The sequence below is a fragment of the Halichoerus grypus genome, chromosome 6 (genome assembly GCF_964656455.1).
Source record: "Halichoerus grypus chromosome 6, mHalGry1.hap1.1, whole genome shotgun sequence".
In the NCBI taxonomy this organism is placed as follows: Eukaryota; Metazoa; Chordata; class Mammalia; order Carnivora; family Phocidae; genus Halichoerus; species Halichoerus grypus.
Genome location: NC_135717.1, coordinates 118,992,274 through 119,012,429, shown reverse-complemented (window position 1 = coordinate 119,012,429; position 20,156 = coordinate 118,992,274). Strand labels below are relative to the sequence as shown.

Genomic DNA, 20,156 nt, shown 5'->3' with positions numbered 1-20,156 from the left:
AGCCACCCAGGCGCCCGGTATATTTCTTTTTTTTTAAGTTTTTATTTATTTGAGAGACAGAGGGAGAGCAGGAGCAGGGGGAGCAGCAGAGGGAGAAGCAGACTCCCCACCGTGCAGGGAGCCCGATGCGGGGCTCGATGCGGGGCTCGATACAGGGCTCGATCCCAGGACCCTGAGATCAAGACCTGAGCTGAAAGCAGATGCTTAACCAACTGAACCACCCAGGCGCCCCATAATTGGTTTTTTAAAAAATGATGGTAAAGAAGTAGGTATTGGATTATCAATAATCCAATAGGAAGGAAGGTAGGTAACTATCAAGGGATTGGAAGAGTATATTGAACTTCCAAAACAACAAGGGAGTAGGAGAAATGGAGCATAGCAGCAACTTGCTCTGGGGTGATGAAAGCACATACGATACAATGTAAGATACAACACATAACACAGTGAAACCAAATGTGCCATTCATTCCATTTTGGGAATCATAAGTAATTCAAAAGAAGACAGAAAATCAGTTGATTCGCATATACAAAAATCAGTTGATTTCAAAGTGTTAGCAATGAACAATCAGAAATTGAAATTAAGAAAACAATAGCATTAAAACATGAAATACTGAAAGACAAATCTGACAAAAGATGTGCAAATTCTGCGTGCTTAAAACTATGAAATGTTGCTGTGAAACTAGAGAAGACCTAAATAAGGGGAGAGACTTACAGGCTAACGGGTGCCAAGACTCCCTTTTAAGATGTCAGTTCAATACAAATCGATGTACAGATTCAAGGTGCAATCCCCAATCAAAATCCCAGCAGATTTCTCTCTCTCTCTCTCTCTTTTTTTTTTTTTGAAATTCACAAGCTGGTTCTGAAATTTATATGGCAGTTCAAAAGAACTCAAATAGCGAAAACAACTTTGAAAAAGAATAAGGTTGGAAGACTGAAACTACATATTTTCAAGACTTATTATAAAGTTGCTGTAATCAAGACAGTATGGTGTTGGTATAAAGAAAGACCAAAACAAAAAATCAGTGGAGCAGAAAGAAAGTTCAGAAATAGATCTACAGTTGCAAAGACAATTCAGTGGAGAAAAGGTAGCCTTTTCAACAAATGGTACAAGAACAATTGGATACACACACACACAAATGAAACTTAACATATACTTCACATTATATACAAAACAGCTCAAAATAAATCACATAGCTGAATATAAAACCAAAATCTATAAAACTTCTAGAATAAAACATAGAAGAACATCTTTGTGACCTCAAGTTAGGCAAAGATTTTTTAGATAACACACCAAAACTATGAAAAGTAAAAAAAAAACAACCCTGATCAATTGGATTTAATTAAAATTAAAATCTTCTGCTCTGTGAAAGAAACTGTTAAGGATACAAAAAGGACAAGCCACAGACGGGGAGAAAATATTTGTAGATCAATCACCTATCTGTTAAAGGACTTGTATCCAGAATATATAAAGAACTCTCAAAATGCAGTAATAAAAACCCAACAACCCAATTTAAAAAGGAGCAAAAGGTTTGAACAGACACTTTGCCAAAGAATATATACTGGTGATAAATAAGCACATGAAAAGACACTTAGCCTCATTAGTCATTATAGAAACAGAAAGGAAAACCAAAGTGAGATACTACTATGGCTAAAATGCAAAAGACTGACCATACCGAGTGTTGGCAAGGATGAGGAACAACTGGAACTTTCATAAACTGCTGGTAGGAATGTATAATGGTGCAACCACCTTGAAAAGTTAGATACACCTACCATGTGATTCAGACATTCTACTCCTAGGTATTTACCCCCCCAAAATGGAAGCCCATATTCACACAGACTTTTACCTAAGTGTTCCAGCAGCTTCATTGTAATGGCTTTATTTGAAAACAACACAAATGTTCCTGGACAGGTAAATAGATAAACTAATTGTGCTACAACAGACTACTCCTCAGTAATAAAAAGCAATGAATGTAATAACATGAATGAATCTAAAAGTAACTATGCTGAATGAAAGAAGCTGGAGAGAAAAGAATACATACCATATATTCCGCTTGTGTAAAATTCTAGAAACTCAAACTAATCTAACATGACAGAAAGTAGATCAGTGATGGCCTGGGGATGGTTGGATGGGGGTGGGGACGAACACAGGGGAGAGATTATGAATGGACATGAGGAAACTTTTAGAGGTGATTGATATATTCATTATATTGATTGTGGTGATGGTTTTACATGTGTATATCTATTCAAATCTTATCAAAATATACACTTTAAATATGTGCAGTTTAGGGGCGCCTGGGTGGCTCAGTTGGTTAAGCGACTGCCTTCGGCTCAGGTCATGATCCTGGAGTGCCTGGATCTAGTCCCGCATCGGGCTCCCTGCTCGGCAGGGAGCCTGCTTCTCCCTCTGACCCTCCCCCCTCTCATGTGCTCTCTCTCTCTCTTTCATTCTGTCTCAAATAAATAAATAAAATCTTAAAAAAAAAAAGATAAAAAAATAAATATGTGCAGTTTATATATTTCAATTATGTATCAATAAAACTATGAGATTTATTATTCAATAACTAGGTTATATATAAACTTATATTGTCAGGTCCATTTTCTTGTTTTTTGAGATTTATTTATTTATTTTAGGGAGGGAGAGAGAGAGAGCATGCGTGGGAGGGGTAAAAGGAAAGGGAGAGAGAGAATCCAAAGCAGACCCCCAGCTGAGCGCAGAGCCCAACTCGGGGCTGGATCCCACAACCCTTAGATCATGACCTGAGCTGAAACCAAGAGTCAGATGCTTAACTGACTGCACCATTCAGGCACCCCTGTCAAGTCCATTTTCTAAAGGAATGATCACAGTTAGTTCTATGATCTTGCAAATAATCAATATGCACCCTTGTTACATGACAAGCATCAATCCTGAGGTCTAAGTTATCCAAACTCTTTAAGCTTGTTGATGTAAACATTAGCGATCACCTGCTCTTTTATTCTCTCAAGGCCACAAGGAAGAGGCCAACAGCTATTAAAAAATAAAAAAAGGATCAAGGCTCTTAAACTTCATATGAAGAACATATGCCCAAGAATAGCAAAGAAAAAATATGAAAAAGAAAATTAGCAAAGGAGGATTCACCATAACCAGTTATTGAACATCCTCTGAAGCGACTGTAACTAAACATTATGGTACTGATCAGTGGATCTAATATAGAATCCTTTAATAGATGTCAATATATTTGAGAATATTTTTAGGTAAAGAACTTCTATAATGGTGGATACATGTCATTACAAATTTGTCCAAATCCATTGAGGGCTTTATGATAAATGAAATTAATCAGATAGAGAAAGATACTGAATGTTTTCACTTATATATGGAATCTAAAAAAGCCAAATCATAGAAGTAGAGAGTAGATTGGTGATTGCCAGGGGCTGAGGGGGAGGGAAATGGGAAGATGTTGGTCAAGGGGTATAAACTCCCAGCTATAAGAGGAATGCGTTCTAGGGGTCTAATGTACAGCATGTGACTATACTTAATACTGTGTTATATATTTGAAAGTTAAGAGACGGCGCCTGGGTGGCTCAGTCGTTAAGCGTCTGCCTTCGGCTCAGGTCATGATCCCAGGGTCCTGGGATCGAGTCCCACATCGGGCTCCCTGCTCAGCGGGAAGCCTGCTTCTCCCTCTCCCACTCCCCCTGCTTGTGTTCCTGCTCTCGCTATCTCTCTCTCTGTCAAATAAATAAATAAAATCTTAAAATAAATAAATAAATAAATAAAGTGATGAATTTAAAAAAAAAGTTAAGAGAGAAAATCTTAAATGTTATCAACACACACACACACACATAATTCTGTTAGAGGATGGAGGTATTCACTAACTTTTTGTGGTAATTATTTTGCAACATATACATATATCAACTCATCATATGCTATGCCTTAAACTACATATTTTAATAATATCTTAATAAAGCTAGAAAAAACTAGAAAAACAAAAATAGTAAGTTTGTCCAAATCCATAGAATGTACAACACCAAGAGGGAATACTAAACTACCGACTGTGGGTGATAACGATGTGTCAGTGTAGGTTCATCAATTGTAACAATTATACCACTCTGGCGGGGGATGCTGAGAATGGGAGAGGCTATGCATATGTGGGGGGCAGGAGGTATATGGAGAATCTCTGTATCTTTGATCATTTTTGCTGTGAACCTAAAACTGGTCTTAAAAATAAACAAACAAAAATTGTTGGTACATATAGGAAAATATATTCAAGTTTTAAAGCAGTGATCATAATGCAAAATGAAGACAATAGACATAATTTTCTGCTTATCAGATTGGCAAAAATAAGTAAGTTGACAAAACCCCGTATGGGCAAGGGGGTTGGGAAATGGGCGATATCATACAATTTAAATTCACTTAAACCTTCCAGAGGGAAGTTTGGCGATGTATACAAAATTTAGAGTAACACCTCCCAATGTTCCAGTAATTCTGCTTCTAGAAAATTCCTACAGGAAAATGCACAAAGATGTGTATATATACACGAGGAAGTTCATCATAGAATTGTTTATAAGAAAAAAATACTGGAAACAATTGAAATGTATGTAATTAGTTAAATAAATTCTAGTATATACATGCAATGTAATACCATGCAGTAATTAAAAGTGATGAAATAGATCTATACTATTGACATGAAAAGATATCCATACATACTGTTAACATGTAAAAAAAAAAAATTACTGGGTGCTTGGATTGCTCAGTTGGTTGAGCGTCTGCCTTTGGCTCAGGTCGTGATCCCAGGGTCCTGGGATTGAGTCCTGCATCGTCCCAGCTCAGCAGGGAGCCTGCTTCTCCCTCTGCCCCTCCCCCTGTTGTGCACGCGCTCTCTCTCTTAAAAATAAATAAACAAAATAATTTTTAAAAAGATTCTTATAAAAAAAAGAAGCACCTATCCCTTTCTTAGGGACGCTGGTTTGTTTGGTCCTCTGTCCCCCGGGGCTAAGTTCCCTAAAAGTTTACTGATCTAGATGTCTTCCCAGCACCAGGTGAGGTGGGGACCTGTATAAGGAGGACAGAAACGATCCTCTCCTTAGAGTGACACACAGTCTGGTTTCTGGAATGGGGCTGAACACGAATATTTTGACCTTCTGAACCCGTACAATCAGGACACTCTTCATTTTAAGGTCCACTTTATAGCAGTGGAAACTGAGGCTCAGGAAGTTAAGATAATTGCTTCAGGTCTGTACGAGCATTTCCTCTCCTGGGTCTGTGGAGGGAGAGGAGGCCTGCTGTGGGCCCTCCTCAAATGTGCCAGGGGTTGCTGGGAGCAGAAGGATTAAGGGGTGTGGAAATGTGAGCTGAAGAAGGGATAGAGGTGGAAGGGAAGGTGAGGCTGGGTTTTGGGGAGGGGATGGCATCAAAAAGGCAATGGATGTCATCCAAGACCCTCAGCCCCTCCCACCACACAGTCTCGCCTCTGCGGACACAGCTCTTCAGGCCTGCCTGTCAAAAGTGGGCATTCAACACATAATGAATGAAGGAATAAACAAATGAATGAATAAAAAGAGACACAGTTTATTATTGTATTGGAGGCAGTACAAAGAGCGAGCCAAACCCTTCTCAGACCTTGGCAGCCTCAGCTTCTCTAGGTCACCCTGCATTACCAGATCTATGAGATCCTTCAAGTCTTCCCAAGTCTGGACAGTCATGAGGTAGGAGGGCGCTCTGTGCCCCATCGAGGGGGTTGGCGGCTCAAGAGCCACCACCATTCTGAGTCTGTGCTCAGCTGCCCTCCAGGTCCATAGATCGCAGTCCCTGGAGTTCCCTGGTGGGGTCATGCCTGCCAGGCCCCCTTGACTTGGAGCTAGAATCTGGGAGTGCAGGGAGAGGCACCCCGGTCCCGGGCTTTGCAGGCAGAGAAGAACTTGGTGGTATCATCTGGGCAGTGAGGGTGCTCTGATCTCTAGGTATGGCAGGACCAAGATCGAGGTGTCACCAGCCCCCAGAAGGTTGTCTGTGCCAGAGAGAGGTGAACTGTGCATGAGTTCCCTCCTGTGCCCACCCTACACATCCAAGACATGGAAGCCCCCAAACCAGGCCCTGGCCCCTGACCAAACGGCTGTTGAATTGGGCAACAAAAGAGGACTGGCTGTTGGGGAGGGGAGGTGTGTCCTTCTGGACGGGGCGCTGAGTGAGGGTCGCGGTCCCTTACCTGGGGCAGGGGGCAGTGTCGCCGGGCATACCATTCCTGGCAGTACAGGCTGACCTGGATGCCTTGGCCCAGAAAGAGCATGGTCCACATTAGCACATTCCAGGCTGGGCCTGTGTGCCGGTCATGCATCATGAAGTTCATCAGCCCTGATGCAGGAGGAAAGGTTGTTACTCCAATTCCAGATACCTCGTCTCCCTGGCTGCCCTCCCATCCCACGGCACTGGGGAGAGATGGAACAGGAAGGCACCGTTGGGCAAGATCTTGAACCCAGCTCCAGCAACCGTAGAGGTCTCAAGGGGCTCATGTGAAAGCAGGATTCCTCAGTTTATACATCAGTATCCTGGATCTTATACTAAATCTTCCAGCCTCATGCCACTTCTCCCTTTTGTCTCCCTCTATGTGTGCCCTGCTCAGATGCTCCTCTCCAGCCAGAAATCTTCTAGATCCCCCAAGAAACCCCCTGCTTCCTCCCTCCCTGTTCCCAAGTTCCTTCCCACCCCAACTTTCATGCCTCCCCCCAGAAGGGTGTGTGGCCTCCCCTGTCAGTCTGGAGTCTCCAGGAGCAGGACTCCAGGCCTCCTCCCTCTGGATGGCTCCCCCTCCCGTGGCACACGGAGGCCCAGCTCACCTCCAATTACAAAGAAGAGTATCAGCATGACAGGGTAGAAGAATCCCAGGACAAAGCAGAAGATGTACTCATGGACCACAGCAGAAACCAGGAACACACCCAGCATGGCGGCCCCTCGGGCCCGGCCACCAAGGAGCTGGCAAGGGTGGGGGGAGGAGGGTGGAATGAGTCTCTCCAAGACTCCTCCACAAAGAGCCCCCTCCTTAAGGAAGCCAGGAGAGTGGATGGTACAATGGAAAGAATATGGGATTTGGGGTCTGAAGGGCTGATACATCTTATTTAAGAGCATTTTATTAGCTCTTACACGCAATCTTTAAAAGGGGATATAATAATACTTCTCAGGGTTACTGTGCAGGTTATGTATGTGAGAAGTCTTGGTAACTGAGAGTTGCTATATGCATGCTCCTTAGAAGGCTAAGGAGGAGAGAAATGCTCTGTGGCGGGTGGAGTTAAGGATAAGGAAGGAAGGAACTTAGATCCTAAGGAGGATTTTCTGCCCAGTGGGTTGGGTAGATGGAAGTCAAGGGGGCCCCTAGGTCTGGAAAAGGTGGATGGTGCAGACGGAGGGAAGGAGAACGTCCTGGAGAGGCTCCATTAACTGTGGGAGCTGAGGGGGTCTGCCAAGCCCGTACCCACAGCGCATCTTGATAGACGTAACTGTACAGCCAGTCGTGGACCACCACATTCCAAGTGCGGTAGTAGTTGGAGAAGGACGTCGAGTTCCACCAGTCCTGGGAAAGAGTGGAGTCAGGGTTGGGGGAAGGAGGTGAGCATCAGGGTCCTGACTCTTCCCAGGCCCCAGCTGCTCCTCCCAGCTTCCTGCATCCTGGCCCAGTGGTCCACACGGGGCTGGCCCCTGGCCGAAGAAAGACAGCAGGCGCTCTCCCAGCTGCCTCTTCAGGACCAGGCGCCCTGCCCTCCCTCCTTCGCCCCCTCTCAGGAGAAGATGATTCCAAAGTACCATGCCCATGAAAGCAGGTAGCCCTGGCTAGTCAGGAGGTGGAGGGGTGGCATTAGAACGGCATCCAGTGGAGCACGTTTCTCATGTGGGAGACTGACAGCACAGAGGAGGTGACACCCCATGGAGCCACCACCCTCCCCAGATCACTCCCCAGCTCTCCCTGCATCCAGCTCCCAAGTGACCAGGTCCAGGCCCCACCCGGTAGAACATTCTGTCTCCAAATCGGAGCATCTCTGCGAAGGCGTTGAGCCAGCAGTGGAGGAAGGCAAAGAAGATGAGCAGCAGCATGAAGATGCCTGGTGAGTGGGGACAAGGGTTGCAGGTCAGACTGGCCCACCTGGATGCCCTGGGAAGCTCTGAGGGGCCCTCATCAGCAACCAGGGCCCCAACTCCTACCAACCATTTACTAGTCACTCACTAACTCATGCATTCATTAACCCATCCATCTGCTCATGAACCCCATGCCAGATGTTGGGGATGCACAGATGAATCTCAAAGCTCCTGACCGTCAGGAGTTCACAGAGTGGTTGGAGAGAGACAGACAGAGGCAGAGATAGGGACAGAGACATGTCCAACCACGCATCAAGGTCAAATGTGCTGGGAGCTAAGCATGATGGCCATTGATGTGCTTGGGAGTGCAGAGCAAGGGGTGAGTCATGGTGATTGATGGCTAAAACTGAAAGGCTTCCTAGAGGAGGAGGCATCTCAGTCATAGGCCTCCAAAAAGGGACAGGATTTCACGGCTGGAAAATGGGGAAAGGGCAGTCCAAGCTGAGGGACCAGTATGAGCAAAGGCCCGGAGGCATGAAAGTGCCATGTCTTTCAAGGAACAGGCGGAGCTTGTGGCAGGATGAGAAGATGGGAGGGGCTGCCTGGGAAGGGACCTTGAATGCCAGGCCAAGGGGTCAAATCTTATCTGGAGAGGCCAGCAATGCAGAGTCTCTGGAGTTTTTTTGTTTTTTGTTTTTTGTTTTTAAAGATTTTATTTATTTATTTGACACAGAGAGAGACACTGCGAGAGCAGGAACACAAGCAGGGGGGGCGGGAGAGGGAGAAGGAGGCCTCTCACGGAGCAGGCAGCCCAATGTGGGGCTCGATCCCAGGACCCTGGGATCATGACCTGAGCCGAAGGCAGATGCTTAACGACTGAGCCACCCAGGCGCCCGTCACTGGAGTTTTTGAAGCAAGATGGGGAATGATTAACCTGGAGGAGGGACGTTCGTCTGGGCAGCAGTGTCAGGGGCAGGCAGGAGAGGAAAGATTGAAGGGGTAAGGAGACAGGTGAGGAGGCCAATGTGGAAAGAGAGAGTGGAGTGGTCATCTGAAGTGAGCAATGATGGGAGGGGCCGCATGTGGGAGAGGTTCTGGAGCGGGAGGTGTTGAATCTGACTGAAGGGAAAGAGTGAGGGGAGGCAGGAGTCCCCTACTAGGAAACCTTCCCCCGGGTGCAGCCCCCTCCAGCCCTACCTTCGGTGGGCATACCTGGCAATGTGGCATGCATGATAGAGAGCACCAGAGCCCGGCTACTGAAGGGCTCCCGGCTCATGTTGGCAAAGACAGGGACGCAGAGGCGGCTCAGGATGAAACAGGCATACAGCACGCAGCCCAGGGCCTGGGGGGTGCGGGAGGGGTGGGGGACACATCACTTTGAGAGGGGTCACGAGCAGCTGCCCCCTGGCTCTGGAATTGGATTCTGGCCCAGCCCCTGCCTCCTCTTACCTTAGCACCACCCTCTGACCTCCTCCCCAGGCCTCCCCCACCTCACTCCCAGAAATGCCCCCTTGGCCACCACGAGTCCGCCCTTCTACCCCATCTTCTGACCTGGGCAAAGTTCTTGGCCACATAATTCCACCTGACGTTGGGTGTCCTGCAGCAGCAATGGGGATAATAGAAAGGAAATAATGGGAATAATAGAAAGGAAAATAAAATGGCAGGGTCCCTGATGGGCCTGGGCATTTGAGAAAGAGGTGCAGGGTCTTACCTGGGGTAAGTCTTCCTGTAGATTAGCGTGGGGCAGAAGAGGAAGTAGAGGTAGCTGGAGAAACTGGGGGCCTGCGTGCCCTCACCTGGGGAGGAGGGAGAGGGCTCCATCAGTGAAGGGGGATGGGAGAGAGGGCGGGGGAGGGGTGGACGCTGGGGAAGGGCTGGGACTGGTGGGTGGAGGGCTGGCTAGGACAGGGGTTCGGGGGATGGGTGAGGGGCTGGATACTGGGTCTGGAGGTGTGGTGGGGAAGTGAGACTACTAAGGAGCTGAAGCTGCTCTTTGACACCCTTCTTTTGCTTCCGTTCCAGGCACCCTACTTTCTGGGACAGGACCTGCTTGGTCAGCGTTTCATTTGGCACTCACAAGTTCCACCACACATTCTCTCTCCTTCTGTTCTGACTTCCCAATATAAGGCTCTCATACCCTGGGTCTTTCCAGGCTAAGCCTGGAAATTGGAAAGTACCAGAAGTCCTGGGTAACAGAGATGCCATATCTCAGAGGTGGGACCTGAGAATGCCTAATGACTAAGGCCCACAGAGTCCAGTTGGAGGCCAGAGTTCTGCCCTGGGGGCAACACAGGCTCAGGAAGCCACAGATTTTATAAGCATCCTGCAACTGCTGACTTCACCCAAAACAGCCAAAAGGCCCAAGTTCACAGCAGGGCCGACGCAAGGCCTCACCTACTCTGGCACAAAGGGTTCCAGGCCCAGCCTCTCTCAAGAAGGAGTAGCTCTTCATCAGGAGCCTGACCTGAGATGGAATGGAAAGGAGGTTAAGTTGCTGTGTGGCTTTGAGCAAATCACTTAACATCTCTGTGCGCTCTTTTACGGAAGAGAGGCAGGCAGATTGCAAAATGTGTAGAGTCAAAGCCCATACTTTATCTTTTTGTCGGGTAGTCTTATAGCCCAACAAGCAGCTGCTGGGATGAGTCAAGGGTAAAGGGGTACAGGAAAGGCCAGGGCGGGGCCTCCAGCCAGCCAACCCCGGTGACTCCTTGCAAAGTCCGATTACATTTGCATAGCAGGAAATTTCCTTGGAGCCGGCTGTTGCGCTCAAATCCTTGGCGCCGGACTCCGCCCCTAGGAACTAGCTCCGCCCCTACCAATACTGTAGTACAAGTGCCCTCCCCCAGAGGAGCCCCGCCCCCGCCTCGTCTCGCCCATCACCTGCTCGAAGACTAGGACACTGCTAGACGCGGGCGGGAGCTGATACTTCAGGGCCACGTGGACCGGGAGGACGCAGACGACGGCGGTGTGGGCGACCAGCAGCACGCAGCCTAGGGCCACCCCCAGCATCCGGGCCCCTCCAGCCCGGGGCCACGCCCACAGCCGCAGGGCCTGGTAGGGCCCCAGCAGAGTGGACAGGAACATGGGGACCCATGTCATCAGCGCCAAGGGCAGCTGTCCAAAGCTGAAGATCAGTAGGTCAAACTCCAGCATCAGCCTTGGAGTGGAGAGGGAGAAACAAAGGAGACAAATGTGTGGCCCATCCTTGTCCCCTCCCTCGGCAGTCAGAGCTCTTGGAAGATAAACAGGTATTTTGTGAAGGTTACTAGGGCCCCATATCTGAAGGTTTTCAAGATGGCACCTCTGTTGTCCCGAACTTCTAGCACAGGGTGTTGCCCGAAAAGACTCAATCATGGGGTGGGTTTGCCTACAAATGACCTTTAGAGCCCTCTGAATCTTACGATGTTGCAGGAGGGCTCAGAACTTTGTATGCCACGGGTATTAAAATATGAGGTATTCAGAGTTTAGCCTTGGTTTCCGTTAGTTGTGTTCTTTTGGAGTAGCTGTAGCTGTACACGGAGTTAGTGGAAAGCAGGTCACGGGCTGTTTTATTTGCTTATGTTTAGAGTGTATGGTTTGTAACGGGGAAAAATGGGAAACCACCTAAATGTCCATGAGGAAAGGACCAAAAGCTGGCATGTCCCGACTGCAGTCGTTAAGAACAGTGGGCTGACATGGAAAAATCTCTTAGATAGGAAGAGAAGTTGTCAAGGAGTAAAACCAGAACAATAAGTACAGTAAGTACCTTATTTATGTAAAGCCTCACAACAGATACTTTCTTTGTTCTTATATACATATGGATGCGAACGCATGGAAAATGCTCTGGAGGGAAACTCTCAAAACTGTTAAAACTGTTACCTCTGGTAGAGGTCTGGGGTTGGCAAGAGTGGTCAGGAGGAACTGTCACTTTTACGTGTATTTGAACTTTTTACTGACATTTGATCCTTCTACTACTCATATAATTAACAACAATTTTACCAGAAGGAAATACTGTTGCTGAACCCACAGATCCTTGGTCCTCTTTTTACTGCTTCCTAAGTCATACTTAGGGTGAGGTAGGGGCGGTGCAAATACAGACCCGCCCCCCCCCAAGATCTATAGCCCTCTGAGACTCATCCCCAGAGTCAGGGGTGCTCTGGGGGGATGCCTGTGGGCTTGTCTGGGTTCCCCACAAGACTGGGAGTGCCTCACAGACAGGGATGGGGCCTGGCCCTCATCTCTGGCCCCCAGGGTGGGTACTTGGGAGATGCTCAATGGAGGTTGCTTGGATTGAGCAGTGCTGACTTGGGAGGGAGTGTGAGCGAGCGGTGCGGTGTGAAGCGTGCCTGTGTGCTCACGTGTATCTGCCTCAGGGCAGGGTTCCTACTGAGGAGTATTTGAGCGGAGGAGAGAGCGTCCCCAGAGTGGCTGACCCGGGAGGTCAGACCAAGGGCCATCCAAGGCTGTGGAAAGAAGAAGTCTAAGAGTGTGTTTTAGGTGGGAAGGTTGTTGGAAGCAATGGTGATGTGTGTCCAATAATCAAAGGATCAAAATTGGGGGGGGCTGTGCAATGGCAAATGGAACACTGGGGACCTAGGGGGTCTGATCTGTGTGCCTATCCCAGGCCGGAGGGGGGCCTACCTGCCCTCATCAATGAAGTCGATGGCCAGGGTGCTGATGATGAAGACACACAGGCCGGCGATGAACATGTGGTAGATGGTGCGGAAATGCTGCACCTCCATCAGCTCGCTGCAGGGACAGGGGCCCGAAGGTCAGTGTGGGAGGGTCCTCAAGTTCGTGGGGACCAGCTCAGGCATGATACACATGTGGGGTGAGGACTATCAATTGGGCACTTGCAGCTAAGGGCTAGGACATGGCTGGGACTTATCTTGGTGGCCTTTCTTCCACGATCATGCCCAGGGCAAATGGGGAAGATGAACTTTAGAAGCCCTCTCCAAGCCTTCCCTCCAAACACCTAGAACCCGAGGATTAGAAATGAGGGGTCCTGGACCCCCCCAGCCAAAGCTCTTTCTTTTCCTCCCATCCCCTGTCCTTGATGTGGACTTACTCAAGCAGGGACTTTCGGATGATGAAAATTTTCCGTTTCCCCAGGGATGGCTCCCGGGCCCTGAATGAAGACAGTTGTTCTGGGTCAGGACCCAAAGGAAGAAGGCACTGGGCAGAGAGCAGAGCCTTGCAGAAGGTGAATACTTGGGAGCCAAGGGCAGTAGTAGAGGAAGGTCAGGGTGAGGGCCCGAGGGCAGGACCAGGTGGAAGGTCAGGACCAGGGCAGAACAAGGCCCAGAGGTGGAGGTCAGGGTCAGAGGCGATAAGGGGAAAAGAGAGAAGGTTGAAGTCGGGGTCATGCCCACACCGGCAAAGGATGCGTGAGATGATATTTAGGGCTCATAACCCTCACGGTAGAGGAGCCTGCGACAGGAGCCCAGCCCCCCGCTCCTCAGACGCTCACTTGCTCGAGGAATCTGGAGGAATGGAGGGTACAGGTCCACCTTGTGGTGGGTAGGATTGTACGGCCTCCCACATGGCCCGATCCAGCAGCTCCCTCAGCGGTCCCTGAGCTTGTTCCAGCAGCTGTGTCTTCACAGCCTACAGGACAAAGCAGGTCAGGCCCGCTGTCTCCATCCGGACAGCCATCCTCTCATTCACCATGTATTTGCTGAGCTTCTTTCTCTGTGTGTCGGGCCCATCGCTAGGTGACAGGAACAGGCACGGCTCCGGCCCAGGGGTTCCCCCCAAGTTTATTTCTCTCTGGCTTCCCAGGGCAGCAGTGAGGACCAAGGAAAGCCACTTGCAGGGCCAGGGTCTGGATGTCGACCACCTTGTCATCTCTGACCCTACTCTCTTCTCCTTCTCCCCAGCCTTCCCTCTCCTGACCTTTAGTCCCACCAACAGAAGACTGTTCACTGGCTGACTTTTGGCCCCTGCCCTGCTGACCTGTATTTCAAACCCTTCCATCTTCACCCTTAGCTCTCACCTGATCTGAGGGGTTTGAGCCCAAGAACAAATTGTCTTTACAGTGTCCTCGTCCCTACAGCCCTCCACTCCAAGACCTGTCCATCTTGACCTCTGACCTCCCTCACCTCCATATGTCGGGTCCATTGCACCAAGTCCACGTCTCCGTCCTTCTTGGTGTTTCCTAGGAGGCGGGGTCAAAGGGCACACCCAAGGGGGAGGAGTTAAGGTTCTGCCGCCTGGGACAGACCCAGAAGCATCCTCTGTCCAGGAAGTGCTTTCTGTCAGCAGCCTCCCCGCCCCCAGCCAGTGGAGTATCTGGTATCACGGTGGGGCGATCAGAAGGGGAAGTTACTTTTGCAGGGGGTGAAGCGGCCACCGGGAGCCTGATGACATTGCCTGGGAAACGGGAAGCTACTCCGTTCACCCTCGGGGGTGAAAGAGTCCACAAGATAGGGCAAGGCCCCAGCTCTGAATATCTTTCCACTTCCCTCTGCTGGCTGGGCAGTGAGGGGCAGAGGCAGCGGCCGCCTTCCCTCACCTCCCAAAACAACAGGAGCCCCCTCTCAACAACACGTCCCCACCTCCAGCCCGCGCTGAGCTCTCAGCGCCCCCAGAGGGTGGTTCACCTTCTCCCGAGGGTCGCTCTTCTTGCTCTCCTCTCGGCCCTTCTCCCCTCCGCAGTCGGGCCGCCTTTGGCTCCATGGTGTGAGTCCTGACTGGGCAGCAGGCGGCTGTGGAGTGCTCCCTCCCTTCCCTCCTTGCCGCCTGCCCAGCTCTTATCTCACTCAGCTCATTAGACAGGTCCAAAGACTAAAGTCCTCCCAGGAGGAGGGAACCTCCAGGAGCACAATAGGTCATCTGGCCCAGAGGCTAACACTTCTCAGCTACACACCTGGCTCTGCTGGCTGTCCCAGGGATGGTTGCCACCCCCTCAACGGCCCAACCCGCCACCCAGATGTCCAGCTGAGTGAGCCACCCCTCCCACAGGAACAGTGGCTCTGCACCCCTGCGTGTCGTGGGGAGGAGGACTTTGCTTCTCTGAGGCTTATCGCCTAGCACGACTCCCCTGGCCATCTCCTTCCCAGCAGCCTGAAGGATCTCCGGGTACCAGCGCACTCAGCTCCCTTAGACCATGCGATAAGGTGTGTTGTGTGCATGTGAGTTGTGTTCTGATGGGGTTGGCGCCTGTGACAAAGGCCGTGCTGTGGCCCCTCCAGGAAGTGCCGGGTGCCAGGGCCCCGGGCCGCAGCTCTGCCCGACACCTGCTGGGGTTAGCGTGTGGGCAGAACGGAGGCTAAACAAACCCTTGTTCCGGGCCTAGGGGACGCCAGGCATTGTCACGGCTGGAAGAACAAGATTTAAATCCTCATTCGCCAGCTGTGTAACTTCAGGCAAGTGACCCAAATGTTTTAAGCCACAGTTTCCTCCTCTGGAAAACAGGGGCAAAAGTCCCTACCTCACAAGGTTATCGTAAGCACAAAATGAGGTAGGCCACAGAGAAGCACACACTCCAGGGTCTGGCCCGTGGGAGGGGCTCAATAAGTAAGACTTTCCTTCCCTTTTTAGTAGGATGTAACAGAAAGGTAAGTGCTTTGAGAGTTCCTCTTTATTGGTTCCTCCTGGGGATTAACTATTAATCCTTCCTCTCCCCTGTCCCGTTGTGTCTAAATATTAGTGTTAGAAACAAGGTCACAAACTGAGACAAAGGCCTTGACCCCCACGTCTCCCCTGCTCCCACTCCCTGGTGGGTAGTGGGGTGAGGCTCGAGGGCTGGAAACCTCTACCAGTGGCTGTCTCCTGCATTCCCAGTGGAGGAAAGGAGAGCTGCAGGGGGGGGCGGGGGGCAGAAGGTGGGAGACAGAAGGTGGGAGAGAGAAGGGCTCCATAAATGTGAGAGTTAGAGACACAGAGACGTAGGTCAGAGACCCCCAACACAGCTTTATTCACACCCCAAGCCCACACTAACAATCTCTCCATGTGTGGGGTCCCAGGGGGTGAGGGGGACAGTGGGGTAGCGCCTGAAGGTGGAGTGTGGGGCTCAGGGCTCCTGAGTTACTCATCACTCAACAAATGACCCAAGATGACAGCCCCAGGCTCCTTCCAGTGGCCCAGCAGCGCCCCCCCCACACCCCCCCCCAGGCTTAGCCACTGCTCCCAGTGGGGCAGGAAGAGCTTCCATCGCCATCGGGGGACCCCGGCAGGGGCTGGCCCATCCGATCCACACACCAGCAGGGACCTCGGCGCTGCCCCTGGGAGGAGCGGCACTAGGGAGAGAGGCACAGGGATCAGAGGGGCTGCCCTGAGGGCAGGAGGGACCTGAGGGCCCGAGGGGGCTGAGTCTGAGTGTGCAGGAACATCTGAGAGCTCTCAGGACACGGAGGCTCCCTGGGCTCCCTTCTCTTGCTCCTCTCTTCTCCACCCACTAAACTGGGCCTGTTCTTCCAGGCCTGAACCACGGTTCTCAAAGTGTGGTTCCCAAACCAGCCACAGCAGCAGCCCTAGGGACTGCGTTAGAAATGCAAATTCTCAGACTCTGGGGGGAGGGCTCAGCCACCTGTGTGTTCACAGCCCCTAGGCGACCGTGAGCCACCTCCCAGATGGGAGCCCCAGAGTTAGGCGTTCCTGGGTTAGGCCGTCTGACTCCTCTACTACAGCGTGTGGCTCTTCTCTGGGTTTGTGTGGGCTCTAAAGTGGGGGGATCTTAAAGGCAGGGGCAGTGTCTTCTTTATGCCCTCTGTAAGCTCACCCCATCCCTGGTAGGACCAAGGGGAAGAGAGGAGAGGAGGGGCCTCACCTGCCGCTTCCGGTAGAAGCCCCGATGGTCACAATTAGGCACGTAGAGGGTGTGAGCCCCCCGATACACCTCGGTCTGTAGTTGCTGTAGCACTGAGTCCAGATGTTTGCGGCACGGGCCCTGGGAGAAGGGGGAGCAGGCAGCTCAGAACCGTCCCAGCCTAGCTCCACTGTCCAGCCCCCAGTGCCCCCAGCCAGGCTCCCAGGACGCGCACGTGGGAGACCACTCCAAGCCCAAGGGGACAGCCTCAGATGGGAGTGTCCAGGGCTCCCCACCCCTCCTGCTCTCTGCCAGTCGCGAACGCACCATCTCGGTGTCTTGGACACCCCCAGGATTGGGTCGGCCCAGAGTGGTAGAGGCCCCTGGATTCCTCTGTTGGTCTCTGCGGTTCGCGTCCTGTGGACGAGTGGTTCCTGCTTGGGGTTTGCTCTCCTTAGGATTCTCTCCTACAGCCACAAGAAGAATGGGGGAGGAAGAGTCCAGAAATCAGAAGTCAAAGACCAGAACCAAATGGAAGAGAGCCTTGCTCAACCTGACTCCCTGAAGTGGGAGGAAGAGAAGAGCTTTCCAAGTAGTGGAAATGAGGATGGTTAGAACTTGTTTTCTCCTGTACCTTCTTCTGGCCTCAGTTTCTCTCTCTGACAAAGAATGATATTACCTCTCCTGACAATATCTCCAGACTAGTCTTAAGTCTTATAAGGCAGAAGCATTTTGGAAAGGAAACATCCAGGACAAATAAAAATATATAGGGAGGCCTTGGGCTTGGGGGTGAAAAGACCTGGCTGTTCCCCCAGATGCCAGAAGGGGGTGCACCAAGCCAGGGAGATGAGGCAGAAGAACAAGGGATGTGGGACGGGGTTAGCAGGGACCCAAGTGGAATGTGTGTCCCCGGTGTGACCCTGCTGCGACTCAGCCCATCCCTCCCAGGCTTTAGACATAGTTACTTCTGGGGCACTGCAGTGGGGGCTTTTCCCTTCTGGTCTCCGATAGCTCAGCCCAGCTCAACCCCAGTGGTCCCAGGAACAGTATGATTCAGCCCTTTACAGGGACAGGCAGAGGGCAGGTTGCAAAGATGCAGGGAATGAGGGGCTTCTAACCTGCAGGCTGTTCTTGGCTCTGGAGAAAGTGTCATACATGGTGTCTAGGGGACCTGGGGAAAGCTCAGGATGGGAGGGGGTGAGGAAATAAATCAGGACCAGGACGTCAGGGTAAGGAAAATGCAGGGAGGGGAGTATGCACTGCTTGGAATTTGCCCCAGCTGTAAAATTAGATATTATGGCCCCAAAGGGATCATCTGTTCCTTTTCATGCCCGAAGACAAGCTCTGCTCAAGTCCCCAATCCTCAAGCCTAGACAGTTGCTCCCACCTGCCTACTACCCGCAACCCAAGAGCCATTCCCTCTGCCATCCTGACTCTGATCCTTCTTCCTCCACCCTTCTCAGAACATGCCCCTCATTCCCTCCATTTAGCACCCTACCACGACCATGCTCCCACTACCTCCTCTGACCCACCTAGACAACCCTTTCTATGAGGACCCCTAGCAGCCCGGACCCAGGCATTTGGACTGAAAGAAACTCCAAGTTAACTTCCCATCCCTTCCCATGGAAGAAACCAGGAGCTCAGATGCCCGGGGCGGGGCGGGGGGGGGGGGCTGCTTTCATTTCCTGCCCTCCTTATGTCCTTGCTGCCCCCCATCTTTTGGATTCTGACTCACTTCTGTCCCACCCACCCAATGACTCAGCCTTCTATTTTCCTCCCTGGGGTAGGGTGGGGTAGGGTGGGTGGAGGGTTCTGAGCAGCTTTAAATCATAACCCTGATTTGGCAGATTCCTTCTTTTCCCACCTCTATCCCCTTCTCTTGAGGGCCCTAGAGCCTGCCCTCTGACTCTAGTCTAGTCTGAAACAATTCTGGGTTTGGGGAGTCTTCTGTTTTAGACCCCATGTTCAGGTGCTTTGGACACCCTGATATTAAGGGGAGAAGGGGGGCTATTTCTCAGTGTGTGCAGGATTTGAGAGTCTGGGTTCCCTTCCCTCCTTCCAATGGAAACTGGGAACAACATCTGGGTCCTTTCCGCAGCTCTGGGGGTTCGAGGAAAGGAGCGGGGATGCTGTGGCATGGCCCTAAACCCCTCCATGCTCACCTTTCCCTTCAAGAGAAAATAAATGGGGGGGGGAGGGTTAAGAGCTCAGACATTTCCCTGCGTTGTCCCCAGGGCCTGTAGCCGCACCCCAACCTTCTAGCTGCTTCCCGCCCTTGCCCCTTCACCCTCCAAACGTGCCCCCCCCCCCCCCAGGGTTACGAAAAAGAAGCATCACTGACAGAACCCAGAGGCTTGCAGGGCTGCCCGCGCCCGGCTCTGCGGGACCCTGCTCTCCAGGACCCTGCCCGCGGCTGTGCGGGGCTCACGTGGGCGGGGCAGGGGCGGGGCGCGGACTCACCCGGGGGTCCCCGCGCCCGGCGGCAGCGGCCGCGGCCCAGCAGCAGCGCCCGCAAAGGCGCCTCGTCTTCCTCGGGCGGGTGGCACTGCAGTCCTGGGAGGCAGTTAGGGGTGTAGACCCCGCACTGCTGCCCCTCCCTCCTGAGGCAGCCCCCAGCTTCCGTGCAGGCCTCGGTCGGCGGCCCCCCATCCTCCTCCTCCACGCAAGCCCCTGGACAACCCGCCTGCACCCCCTGCCCGCAGCCTGGGCACCGTGCCAACGCGGCTCCTGAGCGGGCAGCGAGCAGCAGGGTTAGCAGCAGCAGGGGCCGCAGCAGCCCGTAGGGGGTCATGGTCAGGATTTTTTGTCCCGTCCACTCCTCCCAGAGCAGTCTTAGCGCAGCTGCTGCCCGCCGCCGCCCCTCTGCCTTAAGTAGCCGCCGGTCAGGGGCCGGGCCCTTTAAGAGCCAGGTGAAGGGGGGTGGGGGAGAAGGCAGGGGCATTCCCTAAACTGGGTGGGACTGGAGAGGCCCCCCCCCCACCTGGGTCCTCCCCACTTTTCTCTCCCCCCTCCCTTCCCAGTTTCTGTTTACTTCCCAAATGACTCTGATTTTTCTTGCTTTGTTCCCGGGACTCTCGGCTGGAATTTGGGAGCTGGACAGCTGGCTGGAGGCACTAGAGGGTGGGGAGGGGTGGAAGAAGGAGAGGACGGGAGTTGGGATGAAGCGAAAAACCTGGAATCCCGTCCATGTGTATGTGTGGGGGATGAAGGGGCGCAGGGACTCTGGTGGGGAGTGAGGGGCCTGCTGTCTGAAAGGGAGGGGGGAGGGATGGGGTGTGGGAGTCACAAGAGAGATGTATGCAAAGGGAAAGAGAAAAGGCCCGGGATGCTGGATAATGGGGATTTGGGAAAACCCACTGCTGATGGGAGAAAGTAGCCCAAGGGAGAG

The 20,156-nt window shown here is 51.7% G+C and overlaps 2 protein-coding genes across 2 annotated transcripts; both read right to left on the bottom strand.

Annotated features, from left to right (window-relative positions):
* Window positions 1-5,524: 5,524 nt before the first annotated feature.
* SOAT2 (sterol O-acyltransferase 2) lies at window positions 5,525-15,791 on the bottom strand. The gene is made up of 15 exons (XM_036088354.2): window positions 14,622-15,791; window positions 14,121-14,176; window positions 13,490-13,626; window positions 13,088-13,147; window positions 12,661-12,768; window positions 10,921-11,197; window positions 10,435-10,504; window positions 9,752-9,836; window positions 9,592-9,637; window positions 9,253-9,382; window positions 7,969-8,066; window positions 7,442-7,540; window positions 6,810-6,945; window positions 6,182-6,327; window positions 5,525-5,983 (listed from the first exon to the last, which is right to left on the bottom strand). Exons 1-15 carry the CDS (start codon window positions 14,695-14,697, stop codon window positions 5,933-5,935), a joined length of 1,575 nt encoding a protein of 524 aa, XP_035944247.1. The 5' UTR covers window positions 14,698-15,791; the 3' UTR covers window positions 5,525-5,932.
* Window positions 15,792-15,913: 122 nt separating this feature from the next.
* IGFBP6 (insulin like growth factor binding protein 6) lies at window positions 15,914-19,687 on the bottom strand. Its single transcript, XM_036089061.2, has 4 exons — window positions 19,229-19,687; window positions 17,096-17,235; window positions 16,790-16,909; window positions 15,914-16,259 (listed from the first exon to the last, which is right to left on the bottom strand). Exons 1-4 carry the CDS (start codon window positions 19,557-19,559, stop codon window positions 16,137-16,139), a joined length of 714 nt encoding a protein of 237 aa, XP_035944954.2. The 5' UTR covers window positions 19,560-19,687; the 3' UTR covers window positions 15,914-16,136.
* Between the last annotated feature and the right edge of the window lie 469 nt (window positions 19,688-20,156).

Coding starts and splice junctions, on each gene's coding strand:
- IGFBP6 (XM_036089061.2), bottom strand. CDS start 19,559: ATGACCCCCTACGGGCTGCTGCGGCCCCTGCTGCTGCTAACCCTGCTG. Junction 16,910..17,095: donor GTGTCCAAGACACCGAGATG/GTGCGTTCGCGA, acceptor CCCTTCTCCCAG/GGCCCGTGCCGCAAACATCT. Junction 16,260..16,789: donor GCTTCTACCGGAAGCGGCAG/GTGAGGCCCCTC, acceptor CTCTCTCCCTAG/TGCCGCTCCTCCCAGGGGCA.
- SOAT2 (XM_036088354.2), bottom strand. CDS start 14,697: ATGGAGCCAAAGGCGGCCCGACTGCGGAGGGGAGAAGGGCCGAGAGGA. Junction 13,627..14,120: donor AATGGACCCGACATATGGAG/GTGAGGGAGGTC, acceptor TTTGTCCTGTAG/GCTGTGAAGACACAGCTGCT. Junction 9,638..9,751: donor TACAGGAAGACTTACCCCAG/GTAAGACCCTGC, acceptor TTGCTGCTGCAG/GACACCCAACGTCAGGTGGA.